The sequence below is a fragment of the Xiphophorus maculatus genome, chromosome 23 (assembly GCF_002775205.1).
Source record: "Xiphophorus maculatus strain JP 163 A chromosome 23, X_maculatus-5.0-male, whole genome shotgun sequence".
Taxonomy (NCBI): Eukaryota; Metazoa; Chordata; class Actinopteri; order Cyprinodontiformes; family Poeciliidae; genus Xiphophorus; species Xiphophorus maculatus.
The window spans coordinates 25,540,048-25,567,047 of NC_036465.1; the positions used below are offsets into that span (position 1 = coordinate 25,540,048).

At 42.9% G+C, this 27,000-nt stretch overlaps 1 protein-coding gene across 1 annotated transcript in view; it reads left to right on the plus strand.

Moving 5' to 3' along the window:
- The window catches only part of gpc3 (glypican 3), a 159,241-nt gene extending 134,885 nt beyond the window's left edge, over nucleotides 1-24,356 (plus strand). Inside the window, exons 7-8 of the mRNA XM_023328158.1 lie at nucleotides 5,609-5,774; nucleotides 23,153-24,356. Of these exons, the coding sequence (XP_023183926.1) occupies nucleotides 5,609-5,774; nucleotides 23,153-23,322 (336 nt within the window). The 3' untranslated portion in view covers nucleotides 23,323-24,356. The remainder of the gene's footprint in view (nucleotides 1-5,608; nucleotides 5,775-23,152) is intronic.
- Nucleotides 24,357-27,000: the final 2,644 nt, after the last annotated feature.

A 27,000-nucleotide genomic window follows, 5' to 3' on the forward strand; every position in this document is an offset into this window, starting at 1 on the left:
CCTCTGCACTGGTGATGAACTAAGTCTTCATAGGCCAAAGAAGATGAACTTACAATGACTGCAGCTTTTCCTTTGGAAACAACGTGGAATTTAACACATTTTATTACCAACATTACCTCTTTCCTCTGTTGGGTCAGAGTAACATTTTATTCATGGTTCATAACATCTAATATGATGCTGTCGAATGTGAATAAGATCCACACAAAAAATGCAAACCTCCAAAGCCAAAGCTGCAGCTGTACACATTTTACTTTAAACTTTTTTCTCTGTTGAATGTGGTGAGCTGTTGATGCAAACGTGCAAATACCGAGCTCTTAAAAGAGCCAAGTGGTTCTTGTCAAGGGTTTTTCCTGCACTCCTTCGCCTTCTTTCTGGTTGCATTGAAATACCTCACTTGAACATCTTTACAACCGTTTGCCGTTTAACAAGGTTTTAGAGGTGGTGAGTCCCAGCTAGTTCCCAAGTTGCAAACCACGATAAGGAATTTCAGGAGTTCAGTAAATCGTTGCGGAAGGTCGAAGAAATGCATTCAACTCGTGCCAAAAAGGTTGAGTACATTAATGCGACGGCGTATTAGCGCTCCTGTTTGTAGAAGAAGAAAGGAGTGAATTTTGCCAAAATACTCAAAATGAGATTGTCAGACTTTTTAAAGTAAAAAAAAAAACAAAACGTTGAAATTTCTGAGCCCCAAAAGTTGCTAGAAAAAAACTCCAGAATTTTGAGTATAATCTGAGAAATATTTAGATTTTTTATTTTGACATTTCTGAGCTCAAAAAGAAGGGGAAAAAAGCTAGAAACAAACTCAGATTTTTTTTTTTTTTTTTTTGAGTAAAAAATTTTCTCCAAAAAAATGTAAAATGTCAAAAACAATTTCAAATTTTTTTCTGGAAAATTTCTATATTCTGTATTTGGAGGAAATTTCTGCTTACAAATGTTCAACTTTTGAAGCTCACAAACTTTTTTATTTTATTTCTGAGATTAATCAAAAAATATAGTTTTTTTTCCAGCATGTCAATTTCTCAAACTCAGAAATTTTCAATTTTTTTAGGATATTTCTGAGATTAATCTCTGAATTTTTGACTTGCCTGAAGGAAATTTTAAACTCAGACATTTTATTTCCTTTTTTTTTTTATTTTCTTTTTTGCTATCTACAAGCTGTCCTACATTAAAGTCTTATTCATCACGGCGAGGGTTTATTTCTGGGAGATAACGGCGCATTTCGACGTGACTCCGCAGCAGGCTCGGTTCTCTGGACAGGTGACGCCTTGCTCTACTACCAACTCGAACAGATAAGATAAGATAAATCTTTATTGTCACTATCACAAGGACAACAAAATTTAAAAGGTGCCATCAGTCAGTGCATATGCTTAAAACAAAAAATAACTGTCTCACAATTCACACACAATGTAAGAATTAACAAATAACTGGTAAAAAAAAGAAAACAGAGGTGGAAACGCTCCTCCTCCTGCTGCCTGGCAGTCTGTTTGTCCATCCCTTGGTCTAAAGTGAGCAGGGTTGCAGAAACGCTGCGGTCATCGTCCATCTATGGCCTCAATGTTGGGAAATGAATGGAGGTTTGTTGGGGCGGCCTTGCTGGGAACAGAATGATGTGTGTTCCCACTTTAAACTTTGGCGCTTACGCCACATCCAAAACCCAGATTGTGTACGCGAGCAGGCAGGAGCAGGCATGTTTATCTCCGGACTGACATAATGACGTAATTAGCACTCGTTTTTTGTTTTTTTTTTATACCTCCGCTTTCTGTCTCGCGCACACAAATGAGACGTCTGAGCCCAGCCAGACGCCGCAGCCGACCTGAGACGAGGCCATACGAACCCAATTTTCTCCCACAGAACCCCCCACCACCACCACCGCCACCAGAAGATGCAACAACAACCAAAAAATGCATGCTGACGTGTGCAGAGAGGAAGGAAATAAATAAAACGCAAACAAGCGGGAGGCAGCGCGGTTAGATGAAACGCCGGTCGGAGGGCAGGCCGCTGGAATTTGACACATCTGTTGCTTTGGCACGGATCTCAGTGCTTTACGGCACCGGAGGCGAACACGAGCCTGGCTCCGAAGGTTAGCTACAAACCATCACACATTCATCCATTCTGGGGATTTTTTTTTTTTTAACAAACAACGCCGTCCAAACTTATTGCAGTAAAGGTGTACTGAAAAAAATAAGAGCCCCAACTTAAAAAAAAAGAAAATTGGTCACAAGTAATTGTGTCAAACTGTTTGTTTGACACGACCACTTAATAAACCTAATAAATGAACTTGGATAAACTGAACTGGATTACTTGTGACCAATTAACGCAGTACATTTCGATTGCTCTGATTTTTCAGTGTGTGTAAAAAGCCTGGGCTTAAATATACTTTTATTGCAGCTGCATAGCATTACGCTAAAAGACTTAAAATCCAATCAGAATTTCAAATTTAATAAAATCCCCACTACTACATGCCTGGGTCGTCTCTTTTATCCGGTTTATCCCACGTTTAGATTTTGTGTTTTGAACCATTCCTGCGTTCATCTGGATTTTAATCATGACCTTCTTGACAGACCCAATTAGGATCCACTTTCAGTTTGCCAGTAAAAACCACCAAATTTCTTTTACGAGTTCATGATACTATGCAGTCTGACAACATTCCCAGAGAAGAGAAACCGGCCCACAGCACCACACATCCTCCACCATACTTTACATTTGCATGGGGTTCGTTTCCTTTGAATGATTATTTTGTTTCATATAAACCTGCATAGTTTGCTGCTATGATTGAACTTTACGTATGTTTTTAAAGCCACACTGTCCTGCTAGCTGTGTGTTGGTATCTTCTCCACTGGCCCGGTTTGACCAACTTCCTGTTGCTTCAAACTCCAATTATTTCTCTGACTGCAGATGTGGTTAAGATTAGGTCTGTTCAGTTTTGCTTGGAGCAATTTCTTGAAGATCAGATCACCAGCCTTGATAGTTTTCTTATTTACACCATTTTGAAGACTATCTGGCATAAGTAAGAGTTACTAAATGAATGTTTATTGATGCTCTTAACTTAAAAAGCACAGTATGAATAAAAAAAGGTTTGTTTAAAGCACCTTTTTCTCTTACCGCTGACGTTTGTCTTTCTACACCTTTTAGCTGCTTATACTGTTACTCCTGAAGCACCAACAGAAGGACAGGTTTTTATTTTTTTTTTCGAAATAAAAGGAGACACTAACACTCTGCTCATCAAAACTGCAGAAACAACTCATTTTGATTGATTACTTAGTAACCCTGGTGATACTAGACCCACAGTCTGGTTTTGGTTGCCCGGTGTGAACTCCTGATTTTAAAAAAATAATAGTTTGTTTATTTCCACTAATTAAATATTCTAAAATTGAAAATTAAATTTTTCTAAAAGATTTAGTGAAAAACCTCCTGAAAGCTTTTCACCTGCCTTTGGATTCTGAAGAAAAGCAACACAAACAAATAATGACAGATTAATTTCTTTATTATTATTATTATTATGATTGTTATTATTTTCACTTATTTATTTGGTAAAAACAATTACAGGTTGCTATGTCTTAATAAGGACTCAAGAAACTCCTAACCTTGCATTGCTGAGCTCAGAACTTCATTCCTGAGTTGATTCGTTCACCAGTTGTTCAACATATAACGGACTTCACTAAAGTTCGCTGGAAAACATCTCTGTTTTTACTTCTGTGTCCCGCCCTGGACGCACTTCTCCAACTTGCTCAGTTTGTGTTTGTTTCATAAGGGCTGTTGCACTTTTTGTCTTGCTCTTTGGTCTGTTTTGGTTGCCGTAGAGTGCGGCCTTACATGACCCGGTGAGCCGTAGCCTACAAGCACAACAAACATTAAGCGTTCACTCCTTCCAGTGTTTCCCAGAGCATTCGTTAATTTTGGATCCTTAGACCTTGATTTTCACCCGGCCGGTGTGTGTGTTTCTGCGCCGTTACCCTGTGACGACCACCGTAGACAACAGTGTTTGCCAGTAAGCGTGCAGTTTGCCCCAGTGCGCTCACCTCAGTTTATTTTTCTACCAGTAAATTACATGGACTGAAAGCCGCAGCCGTTTGAGTGAATCACGTTTGGACAAAAATAACAAAACCGGCAGAAATCACAAAAAAAAAAAAAAAAAACCCTGCTTTGCTGCCTGGTGATTGTAAGCGTTTGGTAAACAGCGATACCCTCAGATCTCGCTGAGTTTTTGTCTGGAATTCCCCTCATACTCCTGTAATGATGCAGAACATGCTCGGGCCCGGAGACGAGCCTTACTTCTCTGCCCCAGCTTTGATAAACCGTTAATGTAGAGCGCCTCACATGCTGGGCCAACACCAAAGCAGTGCATAATTGCGAAATGGAAGGAAGATGATATGTAGGTTCACTTTTCTTTTTAGAAATAAAAAGCTAAAAGCAGTTCTTTTCCGAGTTTTGTCAGTTAACTCAGATTGCTCAAAAAATAATGAGCGTTTAGCGACAGTGGAGAGGAAAAACTCCCCTTTAACAGGAAGAAACCTCCAGCAGAACCAGAACCGGGCTGGAGAAAGTAAACAGAAGCACTGATCCAGGAGTCCTTTCTATGTTAAAGAAGAGGATACAACAACAAAAAAACAGAGAGAACATGAAGTTAAAAGCTGAAATAACAACAAATAATGAAAATTGGAGAGTAGTAGGAAAACGTAGCAAAGACAAAAAAGTGGTAACTATGTCCTCTAGCAGCCTAAGCAGCGTTTACAGAGATGGCTCAGGATGACCTCAGGGTTTATTTGTGACAAGGAGAATCTTTAATTCTATTCTGGATTTAACAAGGAGCCGACAAAGAGAAGCTAAGATAGGGGAAATATGATCTCTCTTTCTAATTTCATCAGAAAATTAGAAAATTAGAAAGAGCCTTCAGCTGTAGGATCAGCTGAAGGCTTTCAGCTGCATTTTTATTTTGGACTTCCTGGACAGTAAAGAATTAAAGTAGTCCAGCCTTGAAGTAACGAGTGTTTCAGCCTCACTCCTGAACAGGGCGTTTCTAATTTTGGCAACATTCTGCAGATGAAACAAGGAAAAACCTGGAAGCTTGCTTCAGATGGGATTTAAATGATATATTGTGGTCAAAAATAACGCAGAGATTCTTCACTTTAAGCCAATTTTAATAACATAAAGATCGACTGATTGACTAAGCGGATTGTTTGTTCAAAGGTTCTGGTCCAAAGACGACGACTTTTCTCAGTATTTCAAGGCATGAAATGAACTCTTCCAGATTTAGAATAGAATAGAATAGAAGTACTCTTCCATTTCCATATCTTTAAGAGATGCCTGTGATTTACTTAACTGGTTGTATCCATCAGATGTTCACATCCAGTCCCACCGGTTTTAAGCAGAAGTAGAGTCAAAAATATCGGAGACATGTAACAAAGCAGTTTTACTGAGCATTTATTGAGGCGTGTCAGAATTTAAATTAAAATAAAAAAAAAATTTTCTTAGTAAAATATTTTGAAAAACCATGAATCATTTTCTTTTCACCTGGAAATGATGCTCTACTTTGCTTGGCTCTCTCATGTGACAAAGCGCCCAGTGCGGCGCGGCTTCCTTTAACCTCTGTGCTTTTCCCCGTCCACAGCTGCTCAACATGGTGACGGTGTCCGAGAAGCGATGGCGAGCGCGCTCAAGAGCAGCCGACGCCGACGAGGGGTTTGCGAGTGGCGACTGCGACGACGAGGACGAGTGCGCCGAAGTGTCGGGGCTGGGGCCTCCTCCGAGACGCAAACGGCTACGGATCTTCACAGGTCAGACGCACATAAGGCGCCATCACGACAACAAAATCAGCTGGATGATAAACTGCGCAAGTAGTTATCACAATAAATGATAATATTGGTTTTGAGGTGATATATTGATCCGTCACTTGCATTTATTCGAAATTGGATTAATAGGTATGGCTGCGAGAAAGAAACCTTCAGCCCGGGCAATGACTTATTTACAATCAAGCCCACTAACCCAATCAGAGCCATTTACTTAAATGCTGGTGAGCTAGTGGACAGATCCAGAGTTGGTGCGATCACAGCCCCGGGCTCGGCAGTGGGGTGTTTACGTGGCTACGGCGCACGCTGACACCAACGTGACACTTCTGCTGGTAGCAGGCAACTCGTTGGCGTCAGCATTCACGAAAAATGTCAGACACGGTCGGCAAAAGACGAGCAGACCGTTGCTGTTTCCTCACGATCTGAGATTAAATCAGGTTCTTGTTTTAAGTTTCAAGTCCTGAAATTATCCTGAATAATTTCAGGATGACTGGAATTATTTTTGTCTTCTAAATGGCATTACAACGAGAGAGAATTTTTTTAAAGATTTCTTTACTTTCTTAAACGTTTTGAAGTTTACAGGAATTTCTTTAGTATATTTACAAAAGCGTCTAACATTAACTTTATTGGGTTTTGGTCCTTTCCTCCTGACAGAACTGCTGCAACCGAGTCAGGTTTGTAGCAGAGGTGGGCAGAAGGATCCAAAACATTTTTATAACAACTGAAGTTACCATTGTTACTCGATTGTGGTACAAAATGGCCCTAAGTGCCTGGAAAACGCATAATACTCCCCCTATACCTTAAACTTTGAGATAAAAAGGTACTGCATCTTTTTGTGTGTTGTATATAACTATCCTGTTTTCAGCTGTAGATAATAATAACAATGAAAAAGATTTAAATTGCTGGAAGAAAGAAGATGAACCCAGCCAGAAAGGAGCAACGAGTGAGTTCGATTTGCCGACATAAATCCAGAGCAGCTGAGCAGTCAGCGTGGTGGGAGTAGTCCTCCAGTGGCGGAGGTTTGGGTCTGCCAGGCCCAGAGAGGAACTGGGGGTTCACTCAGAAGGCCGTGAGAGTCCGATGCCCTCTCTCCCTTTGCTGCTGGCCTCAGCGCGGAGTCATCACGCCGCCTGCCCTGACTTACAGGCTGCTGAAAGCTCCACTTTAGACTTTGATCTGATCTCTTGCGAGAGCCATGAATTAAGCCCGTTTTGTGCGTTCCCCTCATGCGTCACCGCTCTGCAGACCCTGAGTAGTCCGCCCCGCTCGCTGGCAGAGATAGCTGCCGATAGCTCGCGATGACTTGGCAACAAAACGCTGACCCCGCTCGGTTCCCTTTTGGCCAAACGGGAGGGGGCTGGAGTTCAAAGGTCAACCTGTAGAGCACGAGGCCTAATGGGCTCCCTGTCTGTGCTCCGCTCCTCTGAGATGGACGAGCCGGATCTGGTTTCACAAAGCCCCTGCACGGATCTAAGGCGAGGCACACACACACATATGTGTTTTACATGCTGGAGTTGGGGAAGGGGGGAAAGGTAGTGGAAGCCACAACAACAAGGTGCAGACAGGACGGACACATGGCTGGGACCCCGACACAGCTTCCCTGTCAACCTGCTGACCACACCGACGATGTTCCCAAACAGGCGCGATGATTGATCTCTTCTCGGCCATGAGTGTCTCATAACTAACGCCGCTCACACACAGATGCACACGTGCCTCCCCCGCCGACCAATCAGAGCGCCCGGTTAAACATTCCCCACAGCATTCCAGGCCAGTGCAGCTATTCCAGGACGGGGGACCCCCCGTGCAGCAACAACCCCTAAAGAGAGACCTACAGTAAGGCACTGAGCTGGGCCTCGCAAAAGTGTTCACACCGTTTTATCTTTTTTTATGTTTTGTAAGAAAGTTTATAGATTTTTTTTTACCTTCCTATAATCTAATGGGCTAAGTTTTTTTTTTTTTGGACAAAATAAATTTTTATTTTGTATTTTTTTTGTCAAAATACAAAAAAAGAAAGTATATAAAACTTTACACTCTTGTATTCCACGCCCTTAATAAACAATTTTTGCATTTCTTTCAGAAGTTGCTTTAAAGGAGGAATTGTATGTAATTTTTTAAATCTTACCATCAATGAGTCTGGAACATAGTTTAGATCGAGCCTAAAAGAATCCGACCCGACCCGGCCCGAACCCATAGGCATTGTGTCTGAACCCGATCCGACTAATTAGCTTCAATTACAGACCGGAGGCAGAAGTAAACCCAACATATTATTTCCATTGAGATTTTACGGCTTTTGTTTTTAGAGCACCATTTATGTAAGCAGTGTAACTTCTGGCGTTTTTGTTTTTTGTTTAGCGTTCTCCAGCTCCATTTTGCCACTTGTTGTGACCGCAGGGTGGGTCAAGTGCAAATCATCTGGGATGAGTGACTGACAGGAGCGGAGCAGAGTGGAGCCACGCCCACATGCTGTTATAGTCTAGTGAACGTCTGCGCGCTACTTACTTTGTTTCTGTCCTCAACAGGGTTACCTGCCTACAGTAAGTAGTTTAACAACTTCAGATCAACTTTAGTGCATTCTTGTTTTGTTTTTTTGTACAAATGGCTGTTTGGGCTGCACAGGTTGCAGATTCCTGGTTTAGATCAGGTCATATTCATGTATTAAAATGGTCCTGTCAAAATCCAGACATAAATTTTGCCAAGAATTTGTGGCAAGACTTGAAAATTAACGTCTACAGACGATCTCCATCCAATCTGAGGGATCTTGGGGTATTTTGCAAGCTTGTGCAAAACATTTCAGTCAGAAGCTGGTAGCGACATAAACCATAACGTATTGACTCACAGGGACTGGTACAACAAAAAAAATAATTTTTCCTTTTAACGTTTCTGTTTTACTCTACCTTGTGTAGCTCTATTGAATAAAGTCCCAAATAAACGGCAGATTGTGGTTGTAATTTGGTAAAATATAACAATGTGCTATGTGTGCTTCTACAACACACATCAAACATACTGGCTGTAGGTTTTAGTTTGCCAACCACCCTTAGATCTGCTAAAGTCAGTCATATGTTCGCCCATGTGATGGAGTCAGATCGCCATGGAGACGGTCAGATGATTTATACAAATTGTCGCTTGCGCATTGTTTCAAATAAGCTGATGTAATGTCAGCTGATTCCTTTTCTAACTTCAGCGTCGGGTGACTATTTCCAGATCCGTCCCGTAGCTAAAAAAGGGACACATGCCCCACCTCCATCGGTGGGAATGCCCACAGAGTAATCTGTTGGTGGTGTTTGGGACTCAATTTTGTCCCTAAATCCATTCATCTTGGATTCCACGTGCTCCTGATAAGGGCTCACCTGTGTTTCTGTGCTTTCATGCACACCTGCTCCCCGACTGTACTGCCTCTGCGGAGAACAAAAGAACGCGCCACCATCCCCACACACACAAAAAAAACCTCACCTCACAGGTTTCACTCTCTTCATACTCTCATAGACGCCCCCACCTCTCCTGCTGTCAGATCAGAGATGTACTGCTGCTTCAGAAACTTGTTGATTCAGAATACATTAGGCTGAAATTGGATTTAAATTGATCCGTCTCTGTGGCGGTCACATTAATCATTAGTTTCCAGGTGAGAGGTGAGATGAACCGGCACGAGAGTGCCGAAATTCTGGGCAAAATCACTTCAGGGATCTTAGAACAACTCCTCAGGAACTAACTGAGTGCGAAGAGGTGGGCTAATCAGTTTTTTTGGCCCTTTGCGAGAATGTTAAAAAAACAGTATGCGCTGGAGTGAAACTTTGTTTCTCAGCTCCCACCCTGACAAGCGAACAGAGCTGTTGTTCCGCTCTCGCGATCAGACGTTCGGTCACTGAAGCAGCGCTCCTTTTTGGCAATCCATAGCTTTTTTTAAATTATTTTTTTATCAACTCCCAGTGGTCAGGGAAACCCAAAGTGAAAATATTCCCGTTATGTGAAACACGCACCTCGCGATGAGAGGCATGGCCGGGCTCACCTTTCAAATTTTTTCAGTTTTTTATTTTTTTTTTAGGCTGGAACAAAGGCGCATAAGGAAAGAGGGAGGCGATGAAAGAACGCGGGGATAGAACAGAACGAGACAAAAACACCTTTGATACCTGCAAAGGTTGATACACTGGGAAAACCTAAATATTCCTCGCTCTGTATGTGGGTGGAATTACCACGCTGCCAGTACAGGAAGCTGGTATGTTAATTAGCTGCAGCTGTCACCCCTGACCCCCACTACACCTGATGGGATAGGTGAGTCACCGGGCGCCGGTCCCGCACCCTAATGTTCGCCACATGTCTTCATCAACGCGGCCATAATTCATACTGTTGATATCAAGGGAACTTGGATGTTTGTTCCTGCAGTTTTTCAGCTCTGTCTGGTTTCCCAGAGCCACACAGCTTCATGAATGTTGTTGCAGGAGAAACATGGCAGTCAGCTACAGCTTGTGTGCTGCAGGTGAGGCCTCGCCAAAGGGAGAGAGGCTCAGACAATCCAGATGTGAGTGCAGGTGTCTGAGGAGGAAGAATCTGGATGTGGGTGCCCACATGGCCTGAATCCTCTGGGGCTACACAAAAGATCCACGTTCAACTTCTGTATCCAACGTTTACCTAAAGGAGAATGATCGTACCACGCATTACATGGGTAACAATGTAAAGGGATAGTTGCATATTTCTGACATGAGGTTCTGTGAAGTTATCATCTGTGACGGTTCCTCTACCTGAAGTAGAATAAAGTCCAGTAATCTTAAATTAGGTACGTTTTCCAAGCTTAGAAGTTTAACATAAGCTGTTAGCTAAGACAAGCTATCAACTTCTGTTAGCAGCTGTTTGTAGCTAGCAAGCTGTGGAAGCTAACAGCTTGCCAGACCTGATCTTCCTGTTTTAGCTGACTTTAGCTATTTTAAATTTACTCAAATTGAAAAGCATAATGGGATAGAATGCTATATTAGCGTATATTAACAGTCCGTAATTTTACGACCTAAGTATTGTTATTTTACCATGTCAACTGGGTCAATCCACTGGATTAGCTAATTAGCTCATCAGTCATTGCAACTCCACCAAGAACAAAGTGTTTAGATTTATCAGTCTGTCAGAATTATACAGCATATATGCACCATGGTAATGGTTGTTTCACTCAGATTAAATGTACAACATTAAAGTTTGATTAATCAAGAAAAAAGCCTGAAGTCATGAATTCCAAGTACCGTATTTTTCAAACTATAAGGCGCACCGGATTATAAGATGCAGTATGAGTGAACGGGTCTATTTTCATATATGAGACGCACCGGATTATAAGGCGCATAAAGCGAAACAAAATACGGTAGTCGGATAGGTCAGACTTTATTCAAATCATTAACAACAGCTGTCAATATTACACAAAAAAGTACACTCACTTTTTCAATCATTCATCTTCTACGAATCCATCAAATTACTCGAACAGAGCTGTTCGAGGAACAGCTGTGGCTTAGGAAACCTTCTTTTAAAATTTAAGACTTTTAAGAACTTTTTAATGCCACCTTGAACCAAATTATTATTTAACAGTTGGGCGATAGCTGCATCAAGCAAGCAAGAATCCCTCTCGTCATCATCCGATTCAGTCTCATTGCTGTTGCTTGGCTGTTCATTCATGATTCCGGCCTTTGTGAAAGCTCGGACGACAGTTGAGAAATGGTTCGCCACCACAAAACAAGTCTGTCTAGACAGCATAGAAAGCTGATTCCACGAGGTTTCTGACCAGCAGCGGTTATGCTTCGACAATCAAGGGGAGTGGCTTCGTCGCTTACCAAAGTCGTAATAAAACATACGGTACACTGTTCATACATAAGGTGCGCTGGAATATAAGGGGCATTGCTGATTTTTTTGCAAATATAGGGATTTTATGTGCGCCTTATAGTCCGAAAAATACGGTAGTAGCGGTTTCATGTAAAATGGCTACCACTTGTTTAAAATGTTGTTTTAGCTGTAGTTTATTTGTGCTTCTTTTTGTGTCTCGTTAGCTCTTTTACTGACTTAGTGCTGTACACATTCATAAAGTTATGTTCAGTTTGAAGGGAACAAAACCATAAAATGAAAAAAAAAAAAGAGTACAGCCTTTTAGGTTGTATTGTTAATTGTTAGCTTGTCACATAGCACAACAGTTAGCATATCCCACAGGTTATGGTTTACTTGAATAATTGCCTAGCCATCAGCACTTGTTCCTGGTTCACTGTGGTCATCTTAAAGTCCTTGAAGTTTTCTCTTCTTCACTTCTCTTGAGTAGTTTCCTTCTGAACGATGAGGTATTGCTTCACCACCTCATCGTTTTGGCTGTAGCCAGTTAACTCTGTAGCTAGTTAGCTTTTTATTTACCTTGTGGTAGATGACTTGGCATCACTAAACATGACCCAACCAGCATTGTTACACCACAGCTTAGGAAACCTTCTTTTAGATTGAAAAGTTGTAAAATGTCAAATTTGTAGGGTAGCTTAGCAGGGTTTTTTTTTCCTATAGTGGTTGATGACGTGTAACCCACTGGAAATGTTCTGACCCAACGTTCTCAGTGACCATCCCTGTTGTAGTTTCTAAACAGTCTGTTTAAATTGAGCCAGTCCCTCTGCTTTCCTTCTGCTTCCACGCCTCTTGCAAAAATTATGTAGCCGGCTGCCATCTGTGTAAACAGGCACGGCTAGTTGGATCTGCAGCCTCTCATCTCGCTCTCACTGAAGCAACCCATGAGCGTTCCCTGCTCTGCGTCTGAGTGGGGTGACAGTGGAGTGGAAGATAGGGGGGAAGAGAGGAAAAAGGAGGGAGGAGAGGAAGGAATGGATGAAATTATCCTCTTATTGGACCCTTAATGCTCTTTCACTCTGAAGCTTTCCCAAATCGGTCCAGAGATAAAACCCTTAAGAATATCCCGAAGGCAGGATGAAGACCCTTGGTTTTAATTTCTGTGGATACGAGCGCAGAGTTGACTCGGTTCTCAGAGTACATGTGATGGGGTGGGGGCCCCTCCAGTAGTTGGTTCCTTTTCTAAGCACCGTACTCTTTTTTTTTTTTTTCTATGTTTGTGACTGTGCCTCTTGGAAAAGCGTTTGTTTGCTCAAGAGCTTTATTTACATTCACAGGCACTTTTTGGATGCAGTAAATTGATTCCAGGCCCGTTCCTGGGTCGTGTCCATCAGCTCCGCCGCTGTCCACAAACACTCCGCACACAGCGGGGCCATTCTCGAGGCCCGCTGGCCGCCACAGGGACACACAGAAGCCATTTTGTGGAAACGTCCTGAAAGTTTGGTTGAGGCTTTCAGCGGTTTGCGTTTCTCGTGTTCACCCTCCACTCTCACCTGCATCCTAAATTCTCCTTCTGTTCGTTTTTTTTTTGCCCTGCCCTCCATCCCCTTTCCTCTGACCTGCTTCGGCTCAGTTTTCCAGACCGTTCTTGAAAGCAACCCAAAGACCCTGCGAGCATCGCAGGGTCCCTGTAAAGTTCGCTCTGAACTGCCAAAGAGAACCACGAGTGAACCACTAGAAAGGGTTGAGGCAGATAGTGAAACTGCACAGAAGAACCTCACAGTTTGCGGTCAAATTGTCGCATGTGCCTTCGGTCCCAGTCTGCCTCGCTGCAGGAATGTGGGGGGGATTTGCCCGCTCATTGGTTGGAAAATTTCCGCTACGAATCCATCTCAATGTGCCAGCTACGTCTCCTTAACTGGACTAACCTCAGGAACTGGGAGGAGAATGGAAACACGTGCGTCAGGTCTTTAGCCGCAAGAAGATAAAGGCAGCATCCGAAGAATGTCTCTGGCGCTGATAAGAGCCGTCATTGTCCGTTGTGTCCTGACACGGAGACAGGGCTCCCTGCCAACCTCTGACCCTCCACGGAGCCTTAACCTCAGCTCCTCGCAGGGCGCTCTACCACGCCCCACCCTGAACAAGCTGCTTCCCCTCAGGACAGAATCAACTCTTTGTATGTGTGATTTGTTATGGTTTTTACTTCGCTCAGCCGTGTGCGCCTTTTTCCACCATCGCAGCTTTGCTACTGTGAGGAATTTGTGGCGAAAATTTATGTGTCTGTTCCGAGCTTCTCCTCCGCCTCGGGCTTGTTCTCCTATTTATGATGGTGTGAGCCATTAACTGGAAGTGGAGACTAAAAATACATTGAAGTCAATGTAATTTGGACAGTGCACGGCGAGGTCAGTGAGTGCAGGCTCCTGTTTATTCCCTCGCCAATGCAATATAACTAATGGATCTTGACTTGCATTTTCTCCACCAGCCACAAAGAGTCTTTGTGATGAGTTATATTCCAGTCATATCAGAGCTAACCACGGCATTAGACGTGGGGTTTGGAGTTAGAGTTCTGCAGATTTGTATCTTCTTTTTTGTTTTTTTCTGAACTTGTCTTCTGATTCCACTTACTGTGTCTTGCTAGAGTGTCCACACCCTTGTAAATTCCCCCGATATTGTCATGTTACAACCACAAACCTCAGTGTGTTTTATTGCGATTTTTATTGGGATAGACCAACGCATAGTAGCTCATAACTGTAAAGTAGAAGGAAAATGATACACGGTTTTTTGAACATGCTTAAGGATTCACAGGCATTTTTATTAAGCTCCATTTGCTCCCTAACAAAAACCAGAGCAGATGGCGTCCAGAAGCAGCGTTGTTGGTAACTAGTGTGGTTTAATCTGGGCGTAGATCCAGGTGTTCTGTGAAGGCCTCCAAGCTTTGTTAGAGAACAAACATCATCATGAAGACCAAGGAGCACCACAAGTTTAAAGCAGGGTTAGCCTCTATTTCCAAGCTTTGGGCGTCTGACCAAGCATTGTTCAATACATTGTCTGAAAATAGGAAGAACAGGCACAACTGGAAAGCTACCAAGACATGGCCGTCAACACGGTGTCTGCACGTCTGTAAAAGATCTTAAAGTCATGTATCTATAATCAACCAACTGCTAATAGTCAAATTTAAGACTTTTAAGAACTTTTGAATGCCACCTTGAACCAAATTATTAATAACAGGGATGGTTGGGGGATCATGCTGTATTACAATCAAGCGTAATACAGCAGGGTTGTTGTGTCAGACATGGGTAAGTGTAAATTTATCGTCAGTTGGCTAGACGACGAACGTTTATGCCACTGACTCACTTCTGTTGCCAACCAATCTGAAGCTACGGTGCATTCTGTAAAAATTTTTTTAAAAAAAACAACTAAATGCTTAAGCTTGGGGTTGCGGGGGTTATCACCATAGAGAGTCATGCAGTGTGAGAAGCACAAACCCACTGCTAAGAGCCAACCACAGATGCCAGAAATTTCACAATAAATGCTACGCTTGATTGTAATACAGCATGATCCCCCAACCATCCCTGTTGTTAATAGTTTGGTTCAAGGTAGCATTAAAAAGTTCTTAAAAGTCTGACTTGCTGAAACTCTGGTCAACCTAAACTGGTAGCAAAGGACAACATGTCATTTAGGGAAGCAATCAAGAGGCTCATGAAAACTCTGATCCACAGTTCAGTGAGGAAAGGCTGTTGACAGGACAACTACTCACTGTGAATTCCCCAACATTGATCAGTATATTAGATGTTAATTTGCCTGATGATTTTGATGATAGAATTGAACAAAATGTAATGTTCCTTGCTTGTTTCAGAATTGGTTTCTGTATTTTGTTAATAGCGTTAATAGTTTCTTTGTTTCAGCTGCCTTGCTGCTGAAACAAAGAAACTAGACTTGACTGGAACACGATTAACAGGTGTCAGTCCCATTAGACTGCACTGTACTTTTTCTCCACTCCAGTTTAAAAGACATCCAGACGTTATTGTGTCTTTACATCCGCAGCAGTCTGTGCCATGACGTCTCCCCCGTCTCACATTCTGGCCCTCTCTATGGGAGTGTCCCTCAGCCTGGAATAACAGCGAGCGCTGGGGAAGCTGGGAGGCAGGAGCGGCTCAGGGAGCGGCGCTGTTTTAAAGGCCCGGGGCAGGGCCTCCTGCGGCCGTCTCGTTTGTCTTGGCTCGACATTCCCAGCCTCTCTGTGCGCCCCTGTGGTCGGCCTGTTGGTCTGTGAGACTGTCATCCCCCCCCCACCACCCAGACAAAGGCATCCAGCTCCAGTCTGTCAATGCGCAGCGGCTCCGCACTGTTTATGCAAAGTGACAAACCGGCCAACGACCAGCAGCTGCATTTCCATTACAAATCTGCGCATAACTGTGTTGAATATTTAACACATTTGGAGTTTCCATTAAAAAAGAAATGCAATTAAAATCACACATGAAAAAGTTTAATGTGATAAGTCCTGAAAAGGTATGCCATGAGTAGGCCTGTCACAATAAATTTTGCTAGACGATAAATTGTCCCCGAAGTTATTGCGATAAATGATCATTTTGTTTTGGGACAATTTTAAAGTGATATGAAAGTAATAATATTAACAATCTCATAGATTAATGCATTTTATATTCTAATGAACATTTAACACTGGAACTGGAAGACATTTTAAATATCTTCAACAGAAACAACTAATGAAATGACTAACAGAAAACCTATGTCACCCAGTTTTCTACCAAAAACTGGATGACAGGTTTTCTACCAAACTTGGACAAAAAGCAATAAATCATGCAAATAGAAATGATTGAGCTAGTTTTAATTCATCATGCGATTAATTAGACCTAGCCATGCCATCATAATCCTCCCACTTCCTGTCATCTTTTTCACCTTTTCCGCCAATTTTAACAAACGCTTGTTGATCACGTGGCTCGTCTGATGTGGATCAAGTGTTTCCATTGCAGTTTTGCGAGACACACCAATTTCAGTACAGCCGAAAAAATGTTGGATCGTAAAAAGTGAGTTTTTTTTTTTTTTAATTGGCATGTTTCCATCAAGTTAATTTATTTTCATAATTCCAATTTGCGCAATTTTACACTCAATGGAAACGCAGCTTCTTTTAGGAAACCAAACTCTGCAGATTTGGTCAGTCATGTAATTTTTTATTTTTTATTTTTTTACATTTCTTGGTGGCTCTGGGCCAGGAACTGCACACAGCCCCTTTGTTTTGTTCCCCCCCCCACCAAATGTGCTGAGTCCAAAATCCATTCAAACTTTTGCTCCACAGAACTGACCCAAACTGATAAAATATTTGCTTTACTTTAGGAACCATAATGTAAGCTGTCCAGCCTCGAGGGCCTAAATCAAATTCGACTGCTTTAGGTGTGCCATGTGAACACACGGTCTGCCAATGCAGCGGCAATCTAAACCATCTCTCCCGTTTCATAAGAAGCACCTGTGTTTGGAGACTTAACATTCCACATACTTATCTGACCCTAAAAAGGAGTTTGCGTGCAGCACACATGTGCTGAATAAACTGTACAGCACCGTGAAGCTGCACTCTCTCCAGAGGGCTTGTAGCAATGTGTCAACCAGCTACCAAGGCACGTCTACTCTGCAAAGTCAAATTCAGTCAACATGTGTCCAGACTGTGTCAGATCGATTCCAGAACATGTAATCTTCACCTGTAGCCATTTTTCTCCCCCACATAGTTTGCTTGTTGTGACAACTGTAAACGGCGAGCCGTAGGCATCCGCTGAAAACAAAACTCCAGACTCTCTTGCCCCCTCCGCCCGCCCTCCCTCTGTTGCTCTGACAGACAGACAGACAGAAAGGCCACTGCGACACACATGGGACTTGCACTCCAGCCTCTGTTAGACCTGTCAGGGTGATCCAAACGAACATCCGCTCCCCGCCTTAAGAGACCCGCAGTGTCTGCACGCATTCTGTTCTCGACAGGAACTGGTCACTAAAGACAACATAAATTTAAAGCTTGAATGCGGCCGCGGTTGTTGGCTTGCGTGCGACTACCAGGCCTGCTCATTCATGGGGCTACCAGTCAATGGTTGGACCGTTGACCCTTCGCCTCGGTCGTAACTTGAGCTCCTGAAGCCCGGGTGGAACTAGCGGGGATGCTCCAGCTAGGTGGTGTCCCTTTTGCAGTGTGAGGGCGTCTGAGAACGTAAGATCTGAATGGATGCGCCACAGGAGGCCTGTGTCCTCCTGAAAACCTGAAGGGACCTTACAGGGCTCACATTAATCACTCACAGGACGGCAACAACCACAGTCTTTAGCGTGTTTTATTGGGATTTTATGTCTTCATTGACTTAGTGCCGCCTTTGAGGCGAAACTCCTCCTCGGAGCTGCAGTTTCAAAGCTGAGCTTCCGCCTCACAGAGCAGCCCACACCCTCAACTCCCCCACCCAGCTCCTTCAGACTAGCCAGAAGCAATTAGCAAACATCTGATGGAACTGAGCATCAGCTGAGCTCATTATAGGAGCAACTTCTCAGAGCAACGCTGGTATAAAATGTTGTCCAAGGGTTAATAGAGGAGTCATGTTGTGATGACTTCCTGAAGGCGGAGTTTCAGAACGAGCAGGAGCTTCTTAAAGAGATAGAGTCCCACCTAAAGAGTTAAATTACAATGAAAAATTTTATTTAAGTCATATTTGATATCCATGTCATTTTTATAACAAGTGATGGTAGCGTAGTCTCTTGATCGCTACCATCAAGAATCTAGGCACGTCTACTCTGCAAAGTCAGAGAAGACTTTGCAGAGTAAACAGAGTAGACTAAATATTTTCAGAATTGTGCCTGGAAAATGCACAATACTGCCTCTTTAAATCTGCCTTGTCCTACATTTAGGGACTAAAAAGAAATTGAAACTCCCTGCGGAGAGGATGAGAATCATTACCTTGTTTTGCTCTATCTGATAACAAGTTTGTGGTTGTAACGTGACAAATGCAAAAAAATGTGAGGCATGTAAATACTGTGTCTAATTGTCACTCCTCCCCACGAGGCCATAAAAGGAAAAAGTGAACCAGAGGAACATGAATATGGACGACTTCTGTCTGTTTTCAGTTTTTTTTTTCTTGTCTGTGTGATTCACTCCCACCCTGTCTGCATTTAGGTCTAGAAACACAGCCACAGGTGTTGGTCACTAATTATACCAGGATATTATTAGTCCCAGCCTGGCGTATAGCACTGTGCAGGGATCTAGGTTGCATAGAGCTCAGTCCCAACTGAGTTGTTTTTAAAATCCTGCGGAACAAGGCCCCTCTGTGGTGCCGCTCACGTCCGTGTGTTTAAACTAGAGAGAAAGACCCTCTCTCACTCCCTGGGATTTTTTTTTCTTCTCTTTTTCTCAGAAACGGAGGCTTTTTTTTTTCTTCTTCTTCTTCTTCTTTTTTCTCCCTTCACATGATTGCCGCTGCATAGCAGCAGCGACAGCGGGAACAATGTCCTTCCACTCTGTCTCTCGCTTTTTCACACAGCGCTCGTTGGGACGGGCACATCCACCCCACTCAATCATCCGCACACAAATGCAGACGCGCCCCGCTCCTCGACTCCCCGCCCTGCCCCTTATCCACACTGTGTATAAAAGCTGTATCGAATTGCACCTTGAGCTTAATTGGCTCGGCGGTACAGTGTGCCGCTGTCGAAAGTGACAAATCGCCCTTTCAGAGCCCCAGAGAATGTCTGCCCACTGCCATGTCAGGGGACACGGCGGGGGCGGGGGAAAAAGTTAATTGTCCTTCGGGCCGCGGCTCAAAAGATGTCGTAACTGCGGATGAATTCGTGGGAGATGCAGTTTGGAGCTTTCGGAGGTTTATTTATTTGCCTCATTCCTCTATTTAAGACGGAGCCTGGCGGCGCAGAGGGCGATGGACAGCGTGAGGGAAAGGGCCTCATGCTCTGTGTCTCCACCAGAGCAAAGCTTTTCCACAGACTCCTAACTGCTCCCTTTTGTCACCCGGCACTCTTACCGAGCGTCCGCTTTAGTTTGACATCTCCGCAGATTGACACAGACTGTAAGAACTCAGAGAGTTACTGAGTCCTACGAAGGGATTCACACTTCCTAAACTCTTTATTTCTTGCCACGTCAACCTGAAACTACAATGTGTTTTATTAAAGGGGCAAGATTATGTATTTTCCAGCCACATAGTATCACTTTATAGCACAAGCTTCACTTGTGATAAAAAATGCTATCTGTATTAAATATGACTTAAAATAAGTGTGAATTTGTAATTTAATGCCTTTAATTTGGGCCTCTGTCTCTTTAAAAACTCCTGCTTTTTCTGGAGCTCCGCCTTCAGGAAGTCATCACAACATTTCTCCTCCATTAACCCTTTAACTACATTTTCACCAGCGTTTCACTGAGAACCAGCTCATGAGATCAGTAGATTCTACCAGGTGTTTGCTAATTTCTGCTGGCTAGTCTGTAGGAGCAGAGCTACCCCTCCAAGGCGTAGCTAGGTACAACTGTTTTGCACAGCTGAATGGTTGCCATGGTGATTAAAGGATTTCTGAGACTTGCATTAAAGAATCAAGGCAACACTCCAGGTGTGTTTTTGATTAGGTAATAACATTATGATTTAAAGCTGAAAAGACATATATTTCATAATACTGAATTCTTTCCCTTCATTAAAAAAAAATCCCTCCGCCTCGTAATTTACGCTCTTTTGTTTGTTTTAATCGTATAACATCCCTATAACACTTCAAAATCTGCAGCCGAAGCGATAGGACGTGGAAAAATCCAAAAGCTGTGAATGATGCTGAGCAACCAAGTCCGTGAAGACTAGGCGGATATTTCAAAAACTCATCAGCGTGTACCGTGTGTTTGGTCTGCGTCTGGCATGACTGGGGACTCCGCGCCTCATACCTGGCGTTCCTCGCTGCGGAGCAGCTTTACTTCTGATATCCTTCTGGCCTGCCTCATAACTCGCTTCTTTCATTTCAGTCTCTCACTGCTATCTGCTAGACAAGATAGCACACTCACACACACACCCGCAGACACACTCAGAGGCAGGAGGATCTGCCTGTGAGTCCTCCTGCTCACAGTCCTCCTGCTCTTCTTACTTGCATCCACAGTAAGGAAAAAGCTGTGGATGCAAAACAAGACGGCAGTAAGAAAGAAGAGAGCAGCAGGTGTTCAAGAAGCTGCTACTACTGCTAAAGAGAAGGGAAACCAAGAAAGAAACAAACAAATATATAAGGAAAGTAAGGGTTTTCCTTTTTTTTCCCTTTCTCTTTTTTTTGTTGCTAGTAATTCATAACATTAGCAAAATCTTCCACTTCCTGTGTCCGTGGCGGGCATTTACAACCATCCAAAAATCATACTATCAATCAAACTGGCACCGAAGTCAAATCTGAGGTTTTTCTGTTTGTTTGTTTTTTTAGATTATCATCACAGCACAGATTCTGCTTCCAGATTTAGAAAAATTCAAAAGAGTCATAAAAAAATATATAAAGTTTCTCTTCGGAAGCACTCGACCTTTTTAAACAACCTTTATACTGCGTTTGCTTTTGGCTAGGACGATACCCAACTTTATCTGGTTCTGGTTTCACGTCACAAACCCAGCTCGATTTCTCATTTGTTGAACTCAATAGTCAGGTTAGCTGTGCCACAGCCAACAGAAATAAAGTCTCTCTTAGTTTGTCGGTATTCTGAATCAGAACACGTCAAAAATGATCTGGTCATTAACGGGTTCCAAAAACTAGTCCTAATAGTTTTAAGTTTTAAATCTTCAGGGGTGTGTTACTCAATCGCAGAACAAAAGCAAAATGTCTTTTTAAGAGTTTGACTTAAGCTGGTAACGTGATCAATATCCTCAGTGAAACAAGTCCTGAACACTGCAGAAAACACCAAATCTTACCAAGTATCTCATCTAGTTTTTGGTGCAAATATCTCAGTATACTTGAACTGAGTCCATCCATCCATTTTCTTACATCCTCGTCTCTAGTGGGTCGGAAGGTGCTGGTGTCTATCTCCAGCTAACGTTCCGGGTGAGAGGCGGGGTCACCCTGGACAGGTCGCCAGTCTGTCGCAGGGAAACACAGAGACATACAGGACAGAAACCATGCACACACACACTCACACCTAGGGAGAATTTAGAGAGACCAATTAACCTGACAGTCATGTTTTTGGGCTGTGGGGGGAAGCCGGAGTACCCGGAGAGAACCCACCATGCACAGGGAGAACATGCTAACTCCATGCAGAAAGACCCCGGGCCGGGAATCAAACCCAGGACCTTCTTGCTGCAAGGCAGCAGTGCTACCAACTGCGCCACTGTGCAGCACTGAACTGAGACTAAACTAACTTAAAGGTAACTTTTCAGCAAGTTACAAAAATTTGTTTTAAGTAAATATTTCCACTAGAAACTAGACAAAATACTTGGTAAGATTTTCTGGTTTTGACGTGGGATGAAAAGCCACTCAGATGAAGAAGCCAAATGTACCTAAAGCAACATGAAAAAAACTGATTATACTTTGGAAACGTGATTAGGGACGTCAGTCTTACCTTTTGGAAACGTGACCTACTGTATACAAAAATGTAGGGTAAGCATCTGAATTTGGAGAAAGTTTAAAAAGAATCCCCTCAAAAACGTATTTCTCCCATTATTCTGGCAATCTGGAAGTAGAAATAGTGTTGATCATCTTAACTAGCCTGAAACTGTAAAATGTAAGTTTTGCTTAATGTGAGAAAAAGCAGTTGTTTATATGTAAATGTGTTGTTTTAACTGCATTTTTGTCCAAAAGACATTTCAGACTGATCCTACCAAAGCCGTCTATTTAAAATAGCAGGTATCTTGACAGAGTATCTTGGTGCAACGCTCCCTAAACAGTTTTTACTGTTCGTAGTGTTGCCATTCTCGCAGACGGAAGCATGCCGTTTTACGGCCCCACGGTTTTAAACCGAGACATGAGGAAACGGCGTTTGTAGCCGTCGTAAATACCATCTCAGCTATTTCTGAACGCCGCAAATCATCCTCCGCGGAGCCACCGAAAACATACGCAGCACTACCCATTCTTCAAAGTGTTGTGAGTTGCTCTCTCCCGAACTCAGCACCGTTCCACAAATCGGCTGTTTCAGCGAAGAGCATCTGTTGCGTCATAAAAGATAATTCCCCCCACGTTTCAGTGAGCTTTCAGCCGACACACAGATGGCACGCATCAGTCAAACATTTCTGGCTGTTTTTTTCCTCCTGAGTCTGAAACTGACTTCATGCAGCCTCTGTGGGGTTTTTTTTTTTTCTGTTTCCAGCAGATGCGCCCTTCAAGTCCGCCCGTTTCGGTAGTCTCTCCGACTTAAACAAACGTGCGACGCGGTTCGACGTGCGTCCGCAGAATAGCGTTTAACATCTGGTTATATGCAGGAGCTGCAGGGAGGGAGGTCCGGTCTGTTACAGCTGCGCAAGGCATTGCGTGTATTTTTTCCGTTTCCATCTCCAAGTTTGTTCTAAACTTCTCCGTCCCCCTCATGTTTCTCGTTCCTCTACCTCGCCCCCATTATCTCCTACTTCGCTCACTTTTGTCTTTCTCTCTCTGCCTCCCCTCAGACCTCGCTGATAACCTGGATGACTTCACCTTCCAGGAGCAGCTGCTGACCCCTCGGCTGGCCACCGCCGGGATGGGAGGGGCCCCGTCACCTGCGGCTCCGTTGCCAAGGAGCGGCCTGGTCCCCGTGCTGCCAGCGACGCTCGCACTCCTCCCGCTTTGGCGCCACTGACGGAGCCGGCCTCCTGCCCCCTGTTTTAGCTATAAATTCCTTACAAACACGTAGAAGGTGATGAATCTTTTGGACCTCTAAAACACCGGCGGCCCCATCAAAGGAAGTATTAACAACCAAAACCCCCTTTTTTTTTCTTCTACTCTAACAATAGTTTTCCTTCTTTCAAATTTGTCAGACGTTTCAAAATCAAGCACACTCCATATCCCGTCTTGTAAATAAGGACACTTCCAGCTGGCAAACTTTACTTTTTTGTACTCTCTGGCTTCACATGCTCATATACTGACTTTGTCTCTATAGCAACAAGGCAGGAGAGAAGCTGATTATTTATTAAACTGTGGACATGTAAATAAGTGCAACCTCTCTGTCTGTACCGACTGGTAGCCCAGCTGGAAGGACCGAGCGTCAGCCGCTGCCATCTTCCCTCATGACTGTGAGGGAAACTCTTGCCAGCACTGGACCTGAAAGCTCATAGGGAATCAACGTACTTAAAGGGAAAGTCCAGAGTTGTTTTCAAACAAGGTTCTGCTGAGTGCTTATGTGCTGTAAACGTCTTACCTGCTGTAGGTAACGATCTTCGATTAGCGTGAATTCAAATTGGTTGATCCAGGCAGAAACTAACAGTTGGTTCACAACTGTTTTTAAAGGGCCAGAATGTATTGATAAAATCCAATAACAAACTCTTAAAATATTAATAAGCGGCTGCCTCTGCCTTTGATAAGTATTTCTTAATAGGCCAGTGTTATGTAAAACTGTCTTTTTTTAGCTTTACATCATGCTATAATGTTAGTCCCTAATCTAAAACATACCTGGAGTCTTGCCTTGATTCTTTCATGCAATGAGAAATCCTTAAATCTCCATGGCAACCATTAAGCTGTATAAAACAGATGAAGGGACAGAAAGGCCCATTGCTTCCCCTTTTCTAGGTGAAGTTCCTCTTCAGAGCTGCAGTTTCCAAGCCGATTTTCTGCCCCACAGAGCTTCAGCTTCACAGAGCAGCCCTGCCCCACTCAGCTCCTTCAGACTAGCCAGCAGCGATTAGCAAACACCTGGTGGAACTGCGCATCAGCTGAGCTCATTATAGGAGCTACTTCTCAATGCAACACTGGTAAAAATGTTGTTAAAGGGTTAATAGAGGAGCCATGTTGCGATGATTTCCTGAAGGCGGAGTTTCATGAAAAGCAAGAGTTTTTAAAGAGACAGAGGCCCAATTTCAAGGCATTAAATTACAAAGTAAAATTTATTTTTAGTCGTATTTGATAGAGTGTTTTCATAACAACTGACGGTAACGTCGTTACTTGATTGTGCTATAAAAGGCACTACGTACCTGGAAAAAACACAACACTGCTCCTTTAAAACTAAATACTACTGAAATGTTTTCACATCGATTCCTCCCTCCTGGATTTTTCAGTCGTGTTTGTGATTTTTTTTTTTCTTTGCAGTTGAAATAACTGAATTTGTGAAGCTACTTTAGAGATATTTACAATGAATTATGCAATATTTGTCTTGATGCATGACAACAAATGTGACTTTTTCTTACTCCCAATTTTGACCACATACCTCAACTTGACATGAAGTAAGGCTGGAGCCTTACTTCCAGCCTTGGTGTTTCTTACTGCCGATGTGGCAGTAAGAAACACTGCCACATTGGCAATACTTATACCTGATGTTTTTGACCATAGTTGTGAAATATTTGCAATAAACTCACAATTATGCATTATGCGGGGGATATGTTGCTTTTGCGCTAATTTCTGCGATCTCTGGAAGGTGACAAACTGGAGGGCCAGATAGATGTAATTTGGGACTTTGCAGACAAAAACTGCTTTGATTTGATTGATACAAGAATATTTAAGCCCACAACTATTATCCTAAAGGCTCTGTTCATATCCATGTGTCTGTCTAGTCTAGATGGCCACATTAAAAGTTATGGTGGGCCGGATTCAACCAACATGGACTTCTACAAGTTCTGTCTAAAGAGCTTTGTGGCTTTTCCAGGCATGATGAAGGCAGGTTCATAGATAAACTTAAAAACACTCTTAGAGCTGGGATCCAGCTGGGATGTATAACTCTTAACTTGATTTCATAATTGGATTGGACTGACTGCATTGTTCTGTAAATAAACTGGGTCTGTTGGGTCTTTTAAAGTGTCTTGAGGTGACATTTGTTATGAATCTGAGTTATAGTAGTAAACTACGGAGAATTAAATGAACCACAGCAGGAATAACAGGCAGACATGGAGATCAAAAGTTTAATCCAACAAGGAGAGGACTGAGACGGGAAGCAGAGAAACCAAGAAGAGGGACTATTGGGGGGGAGGGAGCAGGGTTGCATCTGTTAGAGACTGAAGGAGCTGAGGGAAAATGACTAATTAGTGTGGAATGAATCCACTGGGGAAACGGTGAGATCAGGGAAACGAAATAAGCCTCAGAAACTTTAAGCATGACCCGAAATTAAAGTGATCAAAATATTGAAATGTAAGAATGAAAAGCAACAAAAAATAACCCAGAAGTTCAAACCAGAATGACTCACTAAACTCCAACCACATTTTAGCTGGACAGTTGCTCTTAAATGGACAGTATTATGACTTTTCCAGGCACATGGTGTCATTTTATAACACAATCAAGCAAGTGCAGAACCTTTAGCTGTTATAAAAACGCTATAAATATCACATACGACTTAAAAGAAATTTGACTTTGTAATTTAGCGCTTTGAAATTGGGCCTCTGTCTCTTCAAAAGCTCCAGCTCGTTCTGAAACTCCGTCTTCAGGAAGTCATCACAACCTGGCTCCTCCATTAACCCTTTAACAACATTTTTACCAAAGTTTCACTGAGAAGTAGCTCCTATGATGAGCTCAGCTGATGCTCAGTTCCACCAGGTGTTTGCTAATTGCTGCTGGCTAGTCTGTAGGGGCTGAGTGGGAGAGTCGATGGTTATGGCAGCCCTGCGAGGCTAAAGCTCGGAAACTGCAGCTCTGAGGGGGCGGAGCTAGGTCCACCCCTGCGTTTTGCACAGCTGAATGGTTGCCATGGAGATTAAAGGATTTCTCAAACGTGCACGAAGGAATCAAGGCAACGCTCCAGGTTTGTTTTTGACATGATATAAAGCTTAAAAAAAAAGTTTACCTTGCATGATACTGCCCCTTTAACAGAAATGTTTTATTCTCAATACGTTTCACACAGCAAGATCTTTGGTGCGGCGCCACTTCCTGTCTCTATTTCCTGTGTAAATAATCTTTGACTTTGGTGTTCAAAATGTCCCAATGTAAACATGACAAATGTTTACATGGTTCATAAAATAGAATTTGCGTAAACCACTCTAGAGTTCTTGAGACAGACGTTGTTTTTAATCTCGGCTCCTCCTGAACCGTTAGCTCGAGCCTCTTAGACTAGCTAATCCGGATTCACGACAAGAGAAGATGCCAAGGAAGGCAAGACATTAACTACTCATTACTTCTCAGCAGAACCTCATCTGAAAAATTCTCCACTATCCCTTTAAAGATGCACTGTCCTTTCAGAAGCTGTGCTATAAATATCTCTTTTTAACTCTTGATCGTTCCTGTTTGGGTGTTTATCTGATGAACTAAATGAATTCTGGCTGATTTTGTTTTTCTTTCTCACTCTTACGAGCGGAGTCTGCTTCGTTTTGTAAAGCTGGTAGCTTTAAGTGTGTGACTCAGC